The sequence below is a fragment of the Porites lutea genome, chromosome 9 (assembly GCF_958299795.1).
Source record: "Porites lutea chromosome 9, jaPorLute2.1, whole genome shotgun sequence".
Classification (NCBI taxonomy): domain Eukaryota; kingdom Metazoa; phylum Cnidaria; class Anthozoa; order Scleractinia; family Poritidae; genus Porites; species Porites lutea.
The window spans coordinates 25,186,438-25,203,694 of record NC_133209.1 but is presented as its reverse complement, the minus strand read 5'-3'; the positions used below and the strand labels follow the sequence as shown (position 1 = coordinate 25,203,694).

At 36.6% G+C, this 17,257-nt stretch overlaps 1 protein-coding gene and 1 pseudogene across 1 annotated transcript; both read right to left on the bottom strand.

Annotated features, from left to right (window-relative positions):
* Positions 1-2,793: 2,793 nt before the first annotated feature.
* Positions 2,794-3,816, bottom strand: LOC140948036 (substance-K receptor-like). Its single transcript, XM_073397253.1, has one exon. The coding sequence runs from the start codon at positions 3,814-3,816 to the stop codon at positions 2,794-2,796; it is 1,023 nt and encodes a 340-aa protein (XP_073253354.1).
* Positions 3,817-9,077: 5,261 nt separating this feature from the next.
* On the bottom strand, positions 9,078-11,642 carry LOC140948243 (substance-K receptor-like; annotated as a pseudogene).
* Positions 11,643-17,257: the final 5,615 nt, after the last annotated feature.

Below are 17,257 nucleotides of genomic sequence, written 5' to 3'. Positions count from 1 at the left end.
GCCTTTTCGTGGAGTAAGATCGTATCTTGACATTTTTCTTTACGTAAAACCTCTTAACGGTAAATTTTACATCTTTAATAAATTTGTTTCCCTAGCTCCTGATAAAATTAGCTTCTTATATATGTTGCTGACCGCTTCCAGTTTTCGTTAAGCCCATAGTCATCTGTTTTTCGAGTTTAACGCTTGGCTTCTTAAGCCACTAATGAGTAAATACGATTAAATTACTTCGAATTTCATGCATTTTAATGACACTTGCAACAAAAACCAAACCCTCAAAAAATTTTATTACCTCTTCCCCGCCCCTACCCTCTCCTCCCCGCTCACTTTTCCATTGAAAGCGATAATTTTGAGTTCACCACGCGCGAGGCCCAATCCAGAAACGCCTTCCAGAACAAAGTGGCTTGCGCGCACTCAGTGAAAAGATATACGATGGTATGATCTGCTGGACAAAAAGGGCAGCGTGGGGAGTCTTCATTCTTCATTTTAAATAATAAGCTCTTAGTGCACAGAATATTGTGAATAATTTTGTAGTGGAACATTTTTATCAGCTAAGGTTTTGTTGACAGAGACATTTAGATTGGTTAAACAGGACCATTACTCCTTTACTGTGAGTTGTACCGTGGCTAGCTACAACTTTCCGACCCCACTCGGCCTCCCATCGTTTTATAGTTTCCGTTAAAGAATAAGTTTCTTGGAGGAAAATAATGTCCGATCGTTGCTGGTGCAACCATCGAAAAACATGTCGTCTTTTTCTAGAACTGTTTAGCCCTCTTACATTCAGTGTCAATAGGTTAAGTGACATATTTATTGCTCAATTATAAAATGAAATAGTTTCTCTTTCACGTGTGGCACAATCCATAGACAAAAGTATAAATTTATATGGCCTGGATCGCTTTCCCCTTAAGGGAAGGGAAGCAAAATTGACTGCGCAAATATTAAGAGGAAACAAAAAAGAAAACAAAAACACGAAACATACGAACAAAAACTCCATGACTTACCTCTGAATTTGAGCGGCGTTGACTGACTGCGCATCGAGCTAATTTGGTTTGTAAAAGCTACTACTGCACTCAATACTACTACACACTACTGGCCCCTAAAATATGGCCGTGAATAATAACATAAATGTTCTGAGCTAATTTATACGTCCATTAAATGTCCGTAGAGAGGGAAAGCAATTGTCTCTGGGATGCGGTAAAGCGTCCCATCCATAATTAGCCTTTCTACCTTGAAAAACGCAGTACGCTTTTCTTGCTTGGCGGCTTTTAATACTGGGTACAGCTTTTTCCTCATTTCTTCTACTTCCTTTGGAAAGTCGTCGGAAATTCCAAGATCGCGGCCTTTAGTAAGGTTTTTGATGAATGATTTAATAAAATCTTTGTCGTGGAAGCTGGAAAGCTTGACAATAATCGGTCGTGGCCGGCTTGGAATTCGTAGTGCCAGAAGATACTCGACGAGCTGATACCCTGTGCACTCTATCGAACTGAATACTTTCCTCGTCCTTTTTAGGGATCTTTAAGTCGGTACGTAAAAATTTCCTCAATAAGTCTTCTGTGTCTTCGTTCGATTCATGCTCGCGTTCTTTTATTCCATAGAATTTCAAATTACCTCTGCGGCTGTGACACTCTTAATTCTATATGACGGCGCTGCAATTCGGCGAGTTCACGTTGGACGCGTTGAAGTGAAGCTTCAGTGGTCTTCTGTTGTTCAGCAATGTTATCTAACTTCCGAGGCTTTCTTGCATGCTTTTCTGTTCATCTTCGAGGGATTTAACTCGGCTCTTGTAGGTTTCAAATTCGTCTTTTAACTTTAACAGTCTTTCAAGCTTCTCATCAATTTCAGCGAGACGAGTATTTGTTGACTTGCATTTTGGGCAGTCATGGCTGTCGTCCTCGAAGACATCCTCGTCTGTTTGTGAGCTTCCTTCGCGTGTACACTTCATTTTTCTTTCTTTGAGAGCTTCGCAGGATATTTTTGGTTTATTTTTAGGCATTACTGAATTATTATTTTGTGAGAAATGGCCATATTCGAGACCAAGGCGGGGCAGTTTTAACAGAGCGATTGAAACACGTCCGTCATGGTCGGCTTCGACACCAGTCTTATGAACGGCGGTTAAGGAAATCTACAGACTTGGACATTTAGCAATACTAGTTGTAGAATGTTCTTAAATTTATCGTTTTACTATTTTGTCTATTTATTTATATATACTTTTATTATTATTATTATTATTATTATTATTATTATTATTATTATTATTATTATAGGGTCACGTTCGACGTCCCTGGTAGTTGTTGCTATATAACACCCATACTGTCATAAAAAAAAAAAAGGTTAAAGGCATGTTTATAGTGGAAGGTGCACTTAGCTAGTCAGCTAATTTACAGGCACTCCACTCAAATATTTAGAAACAAATAATTCAAATACAACATAACAGGATTAAAAACCCCAACTGGCGGAAGGCAACCAGTTGGCTATTTAATGATGATGATAATAATAATAATAATAATAATAATAATAATAATAATAATAATAATAATAATAATAATAATAAAAAGCGTAAGATAAAGTAGAATAAATAAGAAAATGTGAGAAAGAAAATTGAAACGGAAGGATTCTGTGTCAAAATTCATGTACGGATTTGTCATTGATTTGTCCTGCGGCTTTTTTTGACATAAAGGTAGAACGATGAGTCAGGTAAAATCATTAACAACTAAACATACAACTCATTTCCAAATATGCACAAGGCAAGCGGAGGAATAAACCCATGTCCAATACTATTATACATTGCTTGTATCCTCACAAGTTGCTGTTTGGTACAATACGCCTGTCTCTGCAACATAGGCAAGGTCCACAAGTAAAACAGGCGAACAGGTTTCGCAAAGCACTCGAGAATCGTGAACTATACGCAAAAAGAATTATGGGATTAACTATTGTGCTTAAGGAGGGAAAAATGTAGAAAAACAAACTGACAAAAATCATGCACGAATCTTTAGTAAGACGCGAAGATGTAAATAGCTTTTGGAGTACAATATGTACGCAAAGCGGAGTCCAGCAGATGAAAAAGGCACTCACAATCCAGACAAACACTTTCATGACAGTTTTGTTCTGTTGCATGTTTCTCATTCGTATTCTTGTATGTTCCTCTTCTTCAGCCTCTACTGGTCTTGTATGTCTCAAGCATTTCATGATTCTTGAATGGAGGATAATCGTGGAAATAAGTGGAACACAGTAGAATACTGCAAATCCTACCACGTAAAAGATAAATTGCTTCTTCTTGCCCCAAGAAGCGAAACTCCGACAATACGTTTGATAATTTTCTTGAATAATTTGAATAGACGATGCATATGGTGAAGCTATTGATAACGCAAACACCCAAGTGAATAACTGGAGAGCAGTTCTGAGTCTCGCTGTGACTAAAATAGACTTAAACGGGAGTACGATAGCTATGTATCTGTCTACAACGATTAGTAACAGGCTTTGAACTGAGGCAGCCTGAGACACAGCTCTGAAAAAAAGGCCCAGTTTACAAACAAAGACAGCCGTTGAGCCATCTATCGCAGGTTTGCTGGAACGGACTGCTTCAGTTGCATAGAAGGGCCAATTTGTGGAGGATGACAGAAGATCAGAAATCGCCATGTTGACGATGAAATAGTTCGTGCTTGTCTTTAGGGTTGGGCTTAGTAGAAAAGTTAGTATCACCAGGGTGTTTCCGACGAATGCCACAATACTAACAATGGAGATGGTGGATGTAAGTATGGTGGAATCTGAGGAAGAACATTCCGAAAGGTGCTCAAAACCATAAGAACTGGAGTTATTCATGCTTCCTTTCTGGTTTATGACCGTCCGCTGGCCACTGATCAGGATGACGTCCCTCTTAAGTTTGTATGAAACGATCGACCTGTAAACGAAGAAGGTGGTTGATGAGCTTTTGAATCTTCTAATCACCTTGAGTTTAAAACGTGTTTCATGACGGAAGTATTTGATTCAACAAGGAAAAAAAGGTGGAAACTCTTGATACCTGATACTTGGAGGGAACTAAATGCTGGATTTATGTGGCTCTGTCATAATGTACAATACCGCGCTGAAATAATATACAAGCAACATCTAAAAACCTTGCCATTTCTTTTTACTCACTCTGATTCTACCCAAGATGTTTGTCGAAGCATACTAATGTACAGAATGTTGTGTTACTTACGATGATGCTTGTCTTTTTCATGAGTATCAAAGGAAGTGTTGAACACTTTTAACCTGAGCGTTTTGGGCCGCGGTTTTCTATTTGCACACTCAAGGTAATAAAATAAGATGCTTTTAAGATATACGTCAATGTATATACGACAATATACACGCGTAAGTGAGGCTGGGCCCACGGTTTATCTTCCTTATTCGAGAAGATTAGCAAGTCTATTTACCGTTTGCAGATCACGTCACTGCTGTAAACTGAAGGCAGCACTCATCCTCCTCAACGTCAAGGTTCAGTCAATAAAGATCCCCGACGACTCTTACCGGAGCTGGCGAGTTTAGAGTGCGGGTGGCCACTTCATTGCTTGTTGCGGGTGACGTAATTACAATTCAAAATGAAGAATTGTCAATACTTTTAACTTTTTAATTTAGTGATTTAGTAGTGCAGCTGAACAATCATCTCTTTAGAAATTTTCATACTGATAGGATTTTTAGTTTTTTGGTAGAGCATGTCTGAATTTCCGAAATGCTGTCCCTAATACGCTACTGATACGTGACTTATATTTTAAGAGTTTGTTGCCTACATTTTTCACAGCCTGTAAACACACAATCATTAATCCCATAATAATGTTGGTCTGTAGCTAACGATTCTCAAGCCCATTGCGCAACGAAAAGTGTTTTTATTTTGTTGTTTTAATTGTAAACCTTGCCTTTATATATATGCTGCAGAAACACAGACCTGTGGTACCAATAATGCATTTACGAGGAAGCAATGTTATTTACTAAAGAGTTAGAATATAAAATCTACTCGATGCAACTCATCTTCTAGTTAAAAATTGCCGCACAATTATTTAATTTTAGAAAGCAGGACTTTGGAGCGCAATTTCGGTAGATATATGTATTTATTAAAAACTGAATCATTGGATAATGCAATTCTAGTATTTTGATTGGCTTAGCCGTTATGGTATATGAGCTATTATACCATGCTCTCCATATATGGTCGGTGTACGCGTCAGTTTAAAATTGGAAGCTAGCTAAATTTTTTTTCGCGAAGGAAAGAACGGCGCCCGAAGCAAATCGTTTTAATTCATTTCTTAGAATACTAGAAATGCAATTTCATCGAAAGAAAAAAGACAAAAACAAACAAAACAGCCACAAGAGCTTGTTTGAAAGTTTGCCGAAAAACACATGAAAACACATGGAACAAAAGTACCTTGACCAGCTACGAAAGAAGACTAGTGTTGTTTCTTCATGATCGCGAAGCCTTTCGCCGATCGAGTCACTCGCCGATAGATAACTGCGGCTTGTTTATCCGACATCAAGAATATAAATCACAAGTAACCAGCTACAAATACAGGCTATGCAGCCATTCACTAGAGCAATCGAGGCGGCAATATAGCTTCTTTTCTTGTTAAGCAAAACCAGCTTGTGGCTTCAAACAACTTCATAACAAGCGACCGAGGTAATAGTTTTTCTTCGCTGTTCTTACCTTTATAACTGCAGCGAAAATCGGGTCATCCATCAAGGTTCTTGTAAGGCCATACAACTTACACTTTCTGGCTGAAAGGATATAGGAAACAAAAATAATAAAATATTTAACAATTATTCCACTCGCGCTTGTTGGATATGAGATGATTATAGCCAACTTGGCGCTACGCGCCTCGTTGGCTATCTATCATCATCTCATATCCAACGCGCCCTCGTGGAATAATTGTTAAATATTTTATTTTTTTTGTTTCCTATATCCTTTCAGCCGGAAAGTGTAAGTTGTATGGCCTTACAAGAACCTTGATGGATGACCCTAAAACAAACACATTAAGATTTCAATATTGACTCGTCATAAAAGTGATAAGGTACACCGTTAATTCAAGTCACGTTTTAAGCCTGGTTATTAACTTCCTTAATTCAAGCTGCTTTTTAAAAAGGAGTTTTGAATCAGAAAAAAAAAAATCGTTATATGACGGGTACATTTCAAGTGCCATTTTTGCCAGTTTGATACTCGCTCTTTAGGAATGGTGCAATGACAACATTTCCTCACATTACACAGGGCAAACTTCCCAGTCAAGACCTGTAAATTAAGTGAATAAATCAATGACATTAGAGCAAAATAATGCCTTTAGCAAGCGTCATGGTTATGTATGCCTAGTAGGTTTTACTGTCAGTAGTCACACCTTTAAATCTTATTTGTGTCATAAAAGACTGGTGAGTTCGCCATTACATTTAATTTAGTACGAGCATTCGAAACTATTGCCGGCTTTTCGATCGATATTAGTCGGATTCTCCACTTGGTATTCTAACTTAAACTCCTTCAGAGCATGGTATTGCAGATGTAATAGGGTCCTCAATAGAGTTTTCGGGATTTTCGACATTTACCAAATTTGAAGGCCAGGATCGGGGTTCATATTTCAGGGGCTCCCAACGACAGTTTCATCTTAAATACGTTCACTTGGGAAAAATTTTTGGGCTCAGTATCCAGAGTACTTTTTGACATCTAGAAATGCATTCTAAGCGGAACTATAATATTTGTATCTGTTCGGTCAGCCGTAGGGGAACGCGAGTCTTTTCGAAATTACCAGGGATTCAGCATTTATTTTCCCGAAAATTTTAGATGCAATTTAACGTATTACGAAGAAGATAATTTTTCTAACTCCTGTCTATCACATTTTTGAATCCGAAAAATTTTAGGTTTTCTTTTTTCCAAGAAAAGTAACCTAGCCTGAGGAGTGAAATGTGTAAAATTAGAAACTTCAGAAAATCATAGGGGATTTATTAGATGAGCTTCGAAATTTTACATGAATAGAACGGTCATCTAGAAATGTTTAGCCGTCCTCAAATAATAGAAAATTCTAGGCAATACTTGCGTCTCCGAACAGATATTTTACAGAAAACAGTGATTGGGTGCCTCTGGTATTAGAACAGGAGACTATGCATTTAACGCATGCACGAAATCTGAGTGGGATGTCGAAAATGACTATCGGGATTACGGGTTTAGACGACGAATTTGGGTCGGGATTACGGGATTAAAGAGACCCTACTGGGGACCCTGATGTAACAACTTCAGAATTAAAATTGCTCAGGTAAATAAAAATTCAGTTAATGTAAAAAGTTTCCCACTTTGGTAACGAAATATGGCTCCTGCCACTTGCTGAACTCTGGCATTTGCAAAAGGAACATTTATTAGAGCGTTGGCACCCAAACTCAATCTCCAAGTGTGCTTCGATTATTTTCAGTTGTATTATTAAAGGATTATTCTCAACAAACAAGCTTAAAGACATTTTAAGAGGGTTTTCGCTAAGGTTTAAGGCATTTTCTCGATGAGCCTTCGGTGTTGTTTAATTCTAACAAACGAATATTCAATATTGATTAAAATGTAATTCAGTTTTTATAGAATAATCCAGTTTGGGGGGTGACTGTTTTTTAATGTTGGGAGTTTTATGGTTTTTTATTATACCCTATATATTGTGAAAGGTTATTGTGCACTCGGTATAAGCAAGGCCCTCTAAGTTTTAGCTACTTCGCGTGTTTTTAATTCTATTACGCTCTCAAATTACAGAGGCTCAATGAATATTGTTTACATACACCTGCTTTCTCTAAAGATAATAATATTAATAATAGTAGGTTTTTATGGCGCATTTAAAGAATTCTCAAAGCCCTTACAATAGTAAATAAAGTCTAAATTAAACTATATATTGTAATTATTCCTAAAAAGAAAAGTTTTCAAACGTTGCTTAAAAGTAGAAACAGATTCAAGTTTTTGATGCATAATATGAAAATGAGCGGTGTACATTAGCCACGGTAACTAATGTACAACCTGATAATTTTTTCATGACCAAAAAGGGGACATGAAGTCATCAGTCACGTTATCAAAGCGTTTTAATGTTTTAGTGCCTTTATAAAGTACCTTATTTGTCATAAATTGGCACGTTTTTGCTGTTTTTCTCAACAATTCTTTACACTGTATTGTCTCTGAGTAATTATTATTCCATTTTCAGAGCAGAACCAAACGAAATCTGAACCAGAAGTTTAAAAGTTGAGTATTAAAAAATTGACCGATATTGCAAGTTAAAATCGAAAAGGAGACCTACTCTTGAGACTTTTGTGAAATACTTTTTCAACTTGAATGTTTGTTTGCCGAAATAAATAGATAAAAAAAAAACAAAATAAATAAAAAGAGCGATTAATTTCCATCTATCCATTTCAATAAAAGGAAATGGAATCACTTCTCACTATAGCGGACAATCTCGAACCGTGACTTCGTTGAATAAATATGAGGCACCGAAGAAAGACGAAAAAGCTAACCCTTTTTGATCAAATTATTTTAAGGTTTAAACTCGAAACTTTATATGGCGTAAAATAATTATAATTCACTTTTACCAGTATCACTTGTAATAATGATAATAATAATAATAATAGTAATAATAATAATAATAATAATAATAATAATAATAATAATAACAATCATCATCATAATAATCAATAATAATCATAAAAAAAATAATCATAATGTCTTTGCGTAGGTTTTACGGAGTATAAGAATTTAATAATATTCTGAATTGTCTTTTTTAAGTAGAGAGATTCATATCATTATGTATATTAAGATTGTACTAGGTTTCGTACCGAACTTTTTTTACTTCTAAGTATAGCTTCTCAAGTGGTGTAGGTTACGTTATGCGCCCTCTACTACTCAAAATGTGGACAGCATTCCAAAGTTTTAAACTGCGAGATGATAATAATAATAATAATAATAATAATAATAATAATAATAATAATAATAATAATAATAATAATAATAGTATGATAATAATAATAATAATAATAATAATAATAATACGCAGCTGGTTCGGGAGTTTGAAGAGCACACCCCTCAATCAAACGCCACCAGTCGTTGGTAAAGGGGGCTCAAGTTATGCAAATGAGATGAGGATCTCCCAAAACCTTACTCATCCCCAGCCCTTGTGGAAGGACAGGAGCGGGATTGATGTTTCGGGTGAAAAGGGGGTCAATATAAGATCCGATACGAGAAATGGCAAGGAATTAAGGCTACTCACGGCCAGAGAAGAAGACCAAAGGTTAGATAGAAAGGCGTGTTTTGCGTGGTTATGGGAGTGGTCTGAGTGCCCTTCTTACATGGTAGCAGGAGTGTATGAACTCTACGAGCAGTTTCTACCGACTAAGCTCTACACTTGCAAAAAGAAAACCACCACTTCGCCTGTTGATGTGATGTGTTCGTTATAAGGGAAGTACACAGGAAGCAAATACCTAGAAAGGCTTAACTCAGCCTTGAAGGTGTTATTTTTTGAGCTTCTACGAGATCTAAAGCTAATTGACAGTGTTCCATCTTGGTATTCCCCAGTGCAGTCAAAAAGCACTCTACGAGAGCGAGGAAGTGCAGGCCTACTGGCATATTCCCGTGTTTGTGGAATATAATAAAGTAAGGGCCAAAAGAATGCACGCAAGGATAGTAGATCATCAAGCGAAGACAGTGACAACTCTGGAAATGAGCTGCCCTTGGATCCAGAATCGAGAGAAGAAAGACGAGGAGAAGGTGTTGAAGCATGGTCCCCTATACAAGATGACACAATATAACATCATAATATATATTTTGGGAGGATGGTCTAGTTCTGTGGAGGGGTCCCTTAGCCAATTATTAGGAAACAAGTGCAAAGAGGCGTTAAAGAGAATGCGGAGACCTATCATCTCGAGTAGTTTAAACATTGCTTGGACTTTTAAAGTTGTTGGAACATAGTACAAACCTCATTTTAATCATGAAAGACATGTATATACCTTTTTAATCTTATGAACGGGGGTTAAGGAAATCTAGAGACTTGGACATTTAGCATTACTAGTTGTAGAATGTTCTTAAATTTATCGTTTTACCATTTTGTCTGTTTATTTATATGTACTTGTAATTATTATTATTATTATTATTATCATTATCATTATCATTACATATTTTTTCTGAGGCTGTTCCTTAGTGCCCCAGGGTCACGTCCGACGCCCCTTGTGGTTGTTGCTATATGACACCCATACTGTCATAATATTAATAATATTAAACAATAATAATGATGATGATAATAATAATAATAATAATAATAATAATAATAATAACAATAATAATAATAATAAACGTAAGATAAAATGGTATAAACAAGAAAATGTGAAAAAGAAAATTGAGAAGGGAGGATTCTGTGTTAAAATTCATGTACGGATTTGTCATGAAGCAAGCATGTCCTGCGGCTTTTTTTGACATAAAGGTAAAACAATGAGTCAGGTAAAATCGTTTACAACTAAACATACAACTTATTTCCAAATATGCACCAGGCACGCGGGGGAATAAACCCATGTCAAATACTATTACATTGCTTGTATCCTCGCAAGTTGCTGTTCGTTTGGTACATTACGTCTGTCTCTACAACATAGGCAAGGTCCACAAGTAAAACAGGCGAACAGGTTTCTCAAAGCAGTCGAGAATCGTGAACTATAAGTAAAAAGTATTATGGGATTAACTATTGTGCTTAAGGAGGGAAAATGTAGAAAAACAAACTAACAAAAATCATGCATGAATCTTGAGTGAAACGCGAAGATGGAAATAGCTTTTGGAGTACAATTTCTACGCAAAGTGGCGTCCAGCAGATGAAAAAGGCACTCACAATCCATACAAACACTTTCATGACAGTTTTGTTCTGTTGCATGTTTCTCATTCTTGTGCGTTCCTCTTCTTCAGCCTCTACTGGTCTTGTTTGTCTCAAGCATTTCATGATTCGTGAATAGAGGATAATTGTCGAAATAAGTGGAGCACAGTAGAATATTGCGAATCCTCCTACGTAAAGGATAAATTGCTCCTTCTTGCCCCAAAAAGCGAAACTCCGACAAAACGTTTGATGATTTTCTAGAATAATTTGACTTGATGATGCATATGGTGAAGCTATTGATAGCGCAAACACCCAAGTGAATAACTGGAGAGCAGCTCTGAGTCGGGCTGTGACTAAAATAGACTTAAACGGGAGCACGATAGCTATGTATCTGTCTACAACGATTAGTAACAGGCTTTGAACTGAGACAGCCTGAGACACAGCTCTGAAATAAAGGCCCAGTTTACAAACAAAGACAGCCGTTGAGCCGTCTATCGCAGGTTTGCTGTATTGGACTCCTTCAGTTGCATAGAGGGGCCAATTTGTGGAGGATGATAGAAGATCAGAAATAGCCATGTTGACTATGAAATAGTTCGTGCTTGTCTTTAGGGCGGGGCTTAGTAGAAAAGTTAGTATTACCAGGGTGTTGCCGACGAATGCCACAATACTAACAATTGAAATAGTAGATGTAAGTATGGTGGAATCTAAGGAAGAACATTCCGAAAGGTGCTCAAAACCATAAGAACTGGAGTTATTCATGCTTCCTTTCTGGTTTATGACCGTCCGCTGGCCACTGATCAGGATGACGTCCCTCTTAAGTTTGTATGAAACGATCGACCTGTAAACGAAGAAGGTGCTTGATGAGCTTTCGAATCTTCTAATCACCTTGAATCAAAACGTGTTTCATGATGGAAGTATTCATTCAACAAGGAAAAAAAAGGTAACAACTCTTGATACCTGATACTTGGAGGGAAATAAAACAATGCTGGATTTATGCGACTTCATGTGATAATGTGCAATACCGCGCTGAAATAATGTACAAGCAACTACTTTAATCCCTTCACGTATCAGGTATCAATAGTTTCTACTTTCTTTTCCTTGTTGAATCAAATGCTTCTGTCATCCGGTTGAGGGACGTTTGAAACTCAAGGTGATTAGAAGATTCAGAAGCTTATCAGTGATAAGCTTCTGAATCTTCTAATCACCTTGAGTTTCAAACGTCCTTCAAGCTTCTGATAAGCTTTTGAATCTTTTTGCCCTCCTGGAGTTAAGGAGGGGAAAACGTAGAAAAACAAACTAACAAAAACCATGCATGAATCTTTAGTAAAACGCGAAGATGTAAATAACTTTTGGAGTACAATTTGTAGGCAAAGTGGCGTCCAACAGATGCAAAGGGCACTCACCGTGAATCCATACAAACACTTTCTTAACAGTTTTGTTCTGTTGCATGTTTCTCATTCTTGTACATAATATACAAAACCGCTCTTTATTATATACATACTGAGAAATACTCACCAAAAAGCTATGTCGCAAATTTTCGTACGCAAATTAGTTCTAGCCAATCAGAGGAGCGAACGATGGTTTTCACACGTGAAAAAAATGATACGTCCAATCAGAATCGCGAACGATGTTTTTTCATGTGTGAGAAAAATGATACGTCCAATCAGAAGCCACAGAGGTGGGCGAGTTTCGTGCCAAAATTGCCGCCTTTTATTGCAGCTTGCAGCGCCGCTTCGCACACTTTCAACGAGAAAGGTTTTACTCAAAGAGTTTTTCTCGCTAAAAAAGTGAAAAACATTTCGGAGATGGAGGGGAATGGTTTGTTTGTTTCACTGTCGATAAAGAAAACGGTAGAGAGCCAGCGAAACAACAGCGGAAAGGGATAAACAGAACGAGACGTAAGCTTTTATTGTGCTTTTTGTCGGAGCTACTTTGCCTTTCATTTAAGCTTAAGCTTATATTGAAACCGGCCATTTTACTTAAATTCACTCATTTTCAATTGTACATTCAGAACAAACAGTTAAGATTACTTGTGGTTCTTGGATTACCTCATATCCTCACCGTCATTTATGTTTTTAACAAACCTTTTTACTAAAAAGCCGATACTTCGTTTTCGTTGTCATTTTGCGGTGTGTAGCGGCAAATTTTAGCATTTTTGAAAGATTTAAATTAGAAAAGCCGCCAAAATGATGAACGTCTCAGCATGTATAATATACAATAAATATATAATATATAATACCACATGGAAAGTGCCTTGTACGGTATTTACGCACTCGTTGTTTTTGTATCAGAAATCTTACTCGTTCGCTGCGCTCACTCGTTCAATTTCTGATACGTCAGCAACTCCTGCGTAAATACCGTACGCCAGTACTTTCCATGAAGTATTCTCTATGTATAATATAAAAGCAATATCTAAAAACCTTGCCATTTCTTTTTTTCCGATTCCTTACTGGTTGCAAGTGATGCAATTACAATAATTTATTTAAAATTAAGAATTATCTATTCTTCTATGTTTTTAAGTATGTTACTAGAAGTGCAGCTGAACAATTACCTCTTTAGAAATTTTCATTCTGATAGGGTTTTTACTGAGTTTTTTGGTACAGCGTGTCTTAATTTTCGAGTTGCTGTCCCCTTAGGCTATACTGATATGACCAGGGTTGCAATGACATCGGAGTTGTCATAGCAACGAAATGACGCTATTACCTATTTTACTTACAGAAGTATTTCTCGGCACTGGGAACTGTTCTTCCAAAATCATTCACGGGAGCTTTTTCCTCCAATAGCCGCCTCGATTTTCGTGAAGTTTAAGCGAAATCTGTAAGAGCGTTATCGAGATATTTTGGGAGAAAGATTTTGTGGTTAGAAATACGGTAAAAAATGGATAATCTTGATGTTCGGCTGTTATCTGTAGAAAATGGAGCGCTTTTGACATGCAATTTCACCTCATAGTAGTGTCAATCTTTTTAAAAACGTGTGTGAAAGACCGTGGAGATAGCTCCAGCCGATTGCTAGAAAGAAGGATTTGATTAGTATGTATCGAGGCGCTTTTGTTTGCGGTTTTTGAACATTTTGGTCTACTCTAACAAATTAGCGAATATTTTTTAAACCGCTCGATAGATTTTTTTAAAACATTAAGATTCTTGAGATTAACGTTCCTTTTATATGACCTTTTAGTTTCAAGATTATTGATATATTGTAAGGCAGTAAAATAAGGGCTACAGTGCGCCAATATTTTGGCAGAAATGTTGTGTTTACAAATGTGAGCCCCTCATTATTCAGGGTATTGTCTCCAAGTTTCATAGTTTCGCGCATAACAATAGCTAGCATTTTTGCATATGTCAAATGCATTGTTAGTTACTGTTGCTCACGTGAAAATGAAACTTGGAGACAATGCCTTGAATAATGAGATACTTTCACTTGTAATAACGAATCTTCCGATAAAAAAAGTAACGAACTGTAGCCGTTATTTTACTGCCTTACAATGTATCAATAATCTTGAAACTAAAAGGTCATATAAAAGAAAGGTTAATCTCAAGAATCTTAATTTAAAAAAAAAATCTATCGAGCGGTTTAAAAATTATTCGCTAATTTGTTAGAGAAGACCAAAATGTTTACAAAACCGCTAACAAGAGCGCTTCGATACATACTAATAAAACCCTTCTTTCTAGCAATCGGCTGCAGCTATCTCCATGATCTTTCACACACGTTTTTAAACAGATCGAAAATAGTATGAGATGAAATTGCATGTCAAAAGGGCTTCATTTTCTACAGATAACGGCCAAACAATAATATTGTCCATTTTTTACTGTGTTTCTAACCATAAAAACTTCATCCCAAAATATCTCAATAACGCTCTTACAGATTTCGCTTAAACTTCACGAACATTGAGGCCCCTATTGGAGGAAAAAGCTCCCGTGAACGATTTTGGAAGGACAGTTCTCAAAGCCGAGATATACTGCTGCAAGTAAAATAGGTAAAAGCGTCATTTCGTTGCTATGACAACTCCGATGACGTTGCAACCCTGATCATAACAAATCTTCATCTTTATCTAATACAACTGTGGGGGCAATTTTTCCAAAACTTTGTTTATGGCGACGTAGCTTATGCTCAAACTTGGGAGGTATTGGCTCTGAAAAACTGTATCGAGCCACCTTTATCGTTAACCATGCCTTTTTTGAAGAAACAGACGTTAACCAAAAAGCAATTTGTGAGAAAGCACTTTAATATTTACTAATGCAATAGGATAGAATATCTACTTGATGCAACTCATGTTGGAGCGAGCCTTCTCCTTCTAGTGAAAAAAGGTCGCACAACTAATTAATTTTAGAAAGCAGGACTTTGGCGCTCAATTTCGGTAGATACGTTTTTTTTATTTTGTTATTTCCTACATCCTTTTAGCCGGAAAGTGTAAGTTGTATGAACTTACAAGAACTTTGATGGATGACCCTAAAACAAATACAAATGGTTTCAATATTGACTTGTTTTAAAATTGATAAGTTATAAAGTAAATTCAAGTCACGTTTTAAGCCTGGTTATTAATAAACGTCCTTTTTTTTAAGTAGCTTTATATGAAAGAGTTTTGAATTAGAGAAAATAAATCGTGTAGTGACGGATACATTTCATGTGGCATTTTTGCCAGTTTAATACTCGCTCACTAAAAATGGTGCAACGGTCCGACAACCGTCCAATAGAAATTACATTTCCTCACACTACACAGGACAAATTTCCTAATTAAGACCAAAAAATCAATGAGATTGGAGCGAAATGTTGTCTTTAGCAAGCGTCATGATTATGTATACCTGATAGGTTTTACTGCAGTCACACCTTTAAATCTTATTTGTGTCATTACTTTGGTGAGTTTGTCATTACATAAGAGCATTCGGAACTATTTCGGGTTTACGATCGATATTAGTAGGATTCTCAAGTGGTATTCTCACTTGAACTCCTTCAGAGCATTTTAGTATTGCAGACATAACAGGGTCCTCGATAGATTTTTCGGGATTTACGAGATTCACCTTATTTGAAGGCCAGGATTAGGGTTCATATTTGAAGGAGAGATTCTGCATTGAACGCATGCACGAGATCCGAGTGGGATGTCGAAAATAACTATGATCGGGATTACGTGATTGCTCAAAAATTTGGGTCGGGATCAGATGAGGGGATGTTCTATTGGAGACCCTGATGTAACAACAAAAAGAATTCTACCAAGAATTGAAATTGCTCAGCTAAAGAAAATTAAATTTCTGTAAAAAGTTTCGCACTTTGTTAAGGAAATATCATATTAGCGACATGAACTCTTACTAGCATTTCAAAACGGAAATTAGCGTGCACGCAAATTCAATTTCCAAGTGTACTTCGATTATTTTCAACTATATTAATTATTAAAGGATCATTCTCAACAAACAAGCTTAAAGACATTTTAAATGGATTTTTTTGGCTAAGGGTTAAGGCAGTTTCTCGATGAACCTCTGGTGTTGTTTAACTCTAACAAAAGAATATTCAACATTGATTAAAATATAGTTTTTACAGAATAATCGAGTTTTGGGGATTGACTGGTTTCTTTTACGTTTTGGTCAAGATTCTGAGTTTTTATAGTTTTATCACACCTTATTGTGAAAGGTTATTTTACCGGCACTCGGCATAAGGAAGGCCTCCTACGTTTCAGTTACTTTGCGTGTTTTTTATTCTATTACGTTCTAAAATTACAGAGTCTTAATGAATATTGTTTGCATACACCTGCTTTCTCTAAAGATATATGCAAGTCTGGATATTTGAAAAGCCTGTTTCCCTTGATAACAGCGCGCGAATCCAAGTTTGAAAAATTATAATTAAGTCAGCGTGAGAATTAGTGGAAGAAGTGGCCTTGCTACTGACTGAAACGATTGTTTCCGCTAAATATTTTCGTCTTTAAAATGAGTAATGATAGGGTTCGTCTAATCTTAATCAAGTATACAATAGGTGCTTCAGGTCACACATACCTTCGTGCTGTTAAAACTCCTTAGGAAACCCTCTTTATTCAGGGCTAAACATGATTTGTATTATTTGGAATTATCCTCGTGTACCGAGCACAATGTAGAAAAAGGAACAATTTAAAAAGAGCTGTCATCGAATTTCCTTTATGTGCGAAGAGTAGGCCGGTAGAATAGTAATACGTGATACAATTGGACGTCGCGTAAATTGGTCATTCGGGCGTATAAAAGTAATTAAAATGAAACATTATTGACATTTTGGTAACTACAAAATAACAAAGGGAGTATAATATCAGTAATATCATAGGTGACGAATTACTCCTTTATTTTGGCGCGAAATTTCAGCGTTAATTTGTAATTTCACATGTGAAATTACAAAATTGCCATGGCAACCCTTCCGTACGTCTCAGTGTCAATATGGCGACGAAGTTTTAATATGCCGTGAATAAAGATGTCAGGGCACAAAAAGACGCTTTAGAA

What these genes read in the sequence shown, in the direction of transcription:
- LOC140948036 (XM_073397253.1), bottom strand. Translation starts at nt 3,816, where the DNA reads ATGAATAACTCCAGTTCTTATGGTTTTGAGCACCTTTCGGAATGTTCT.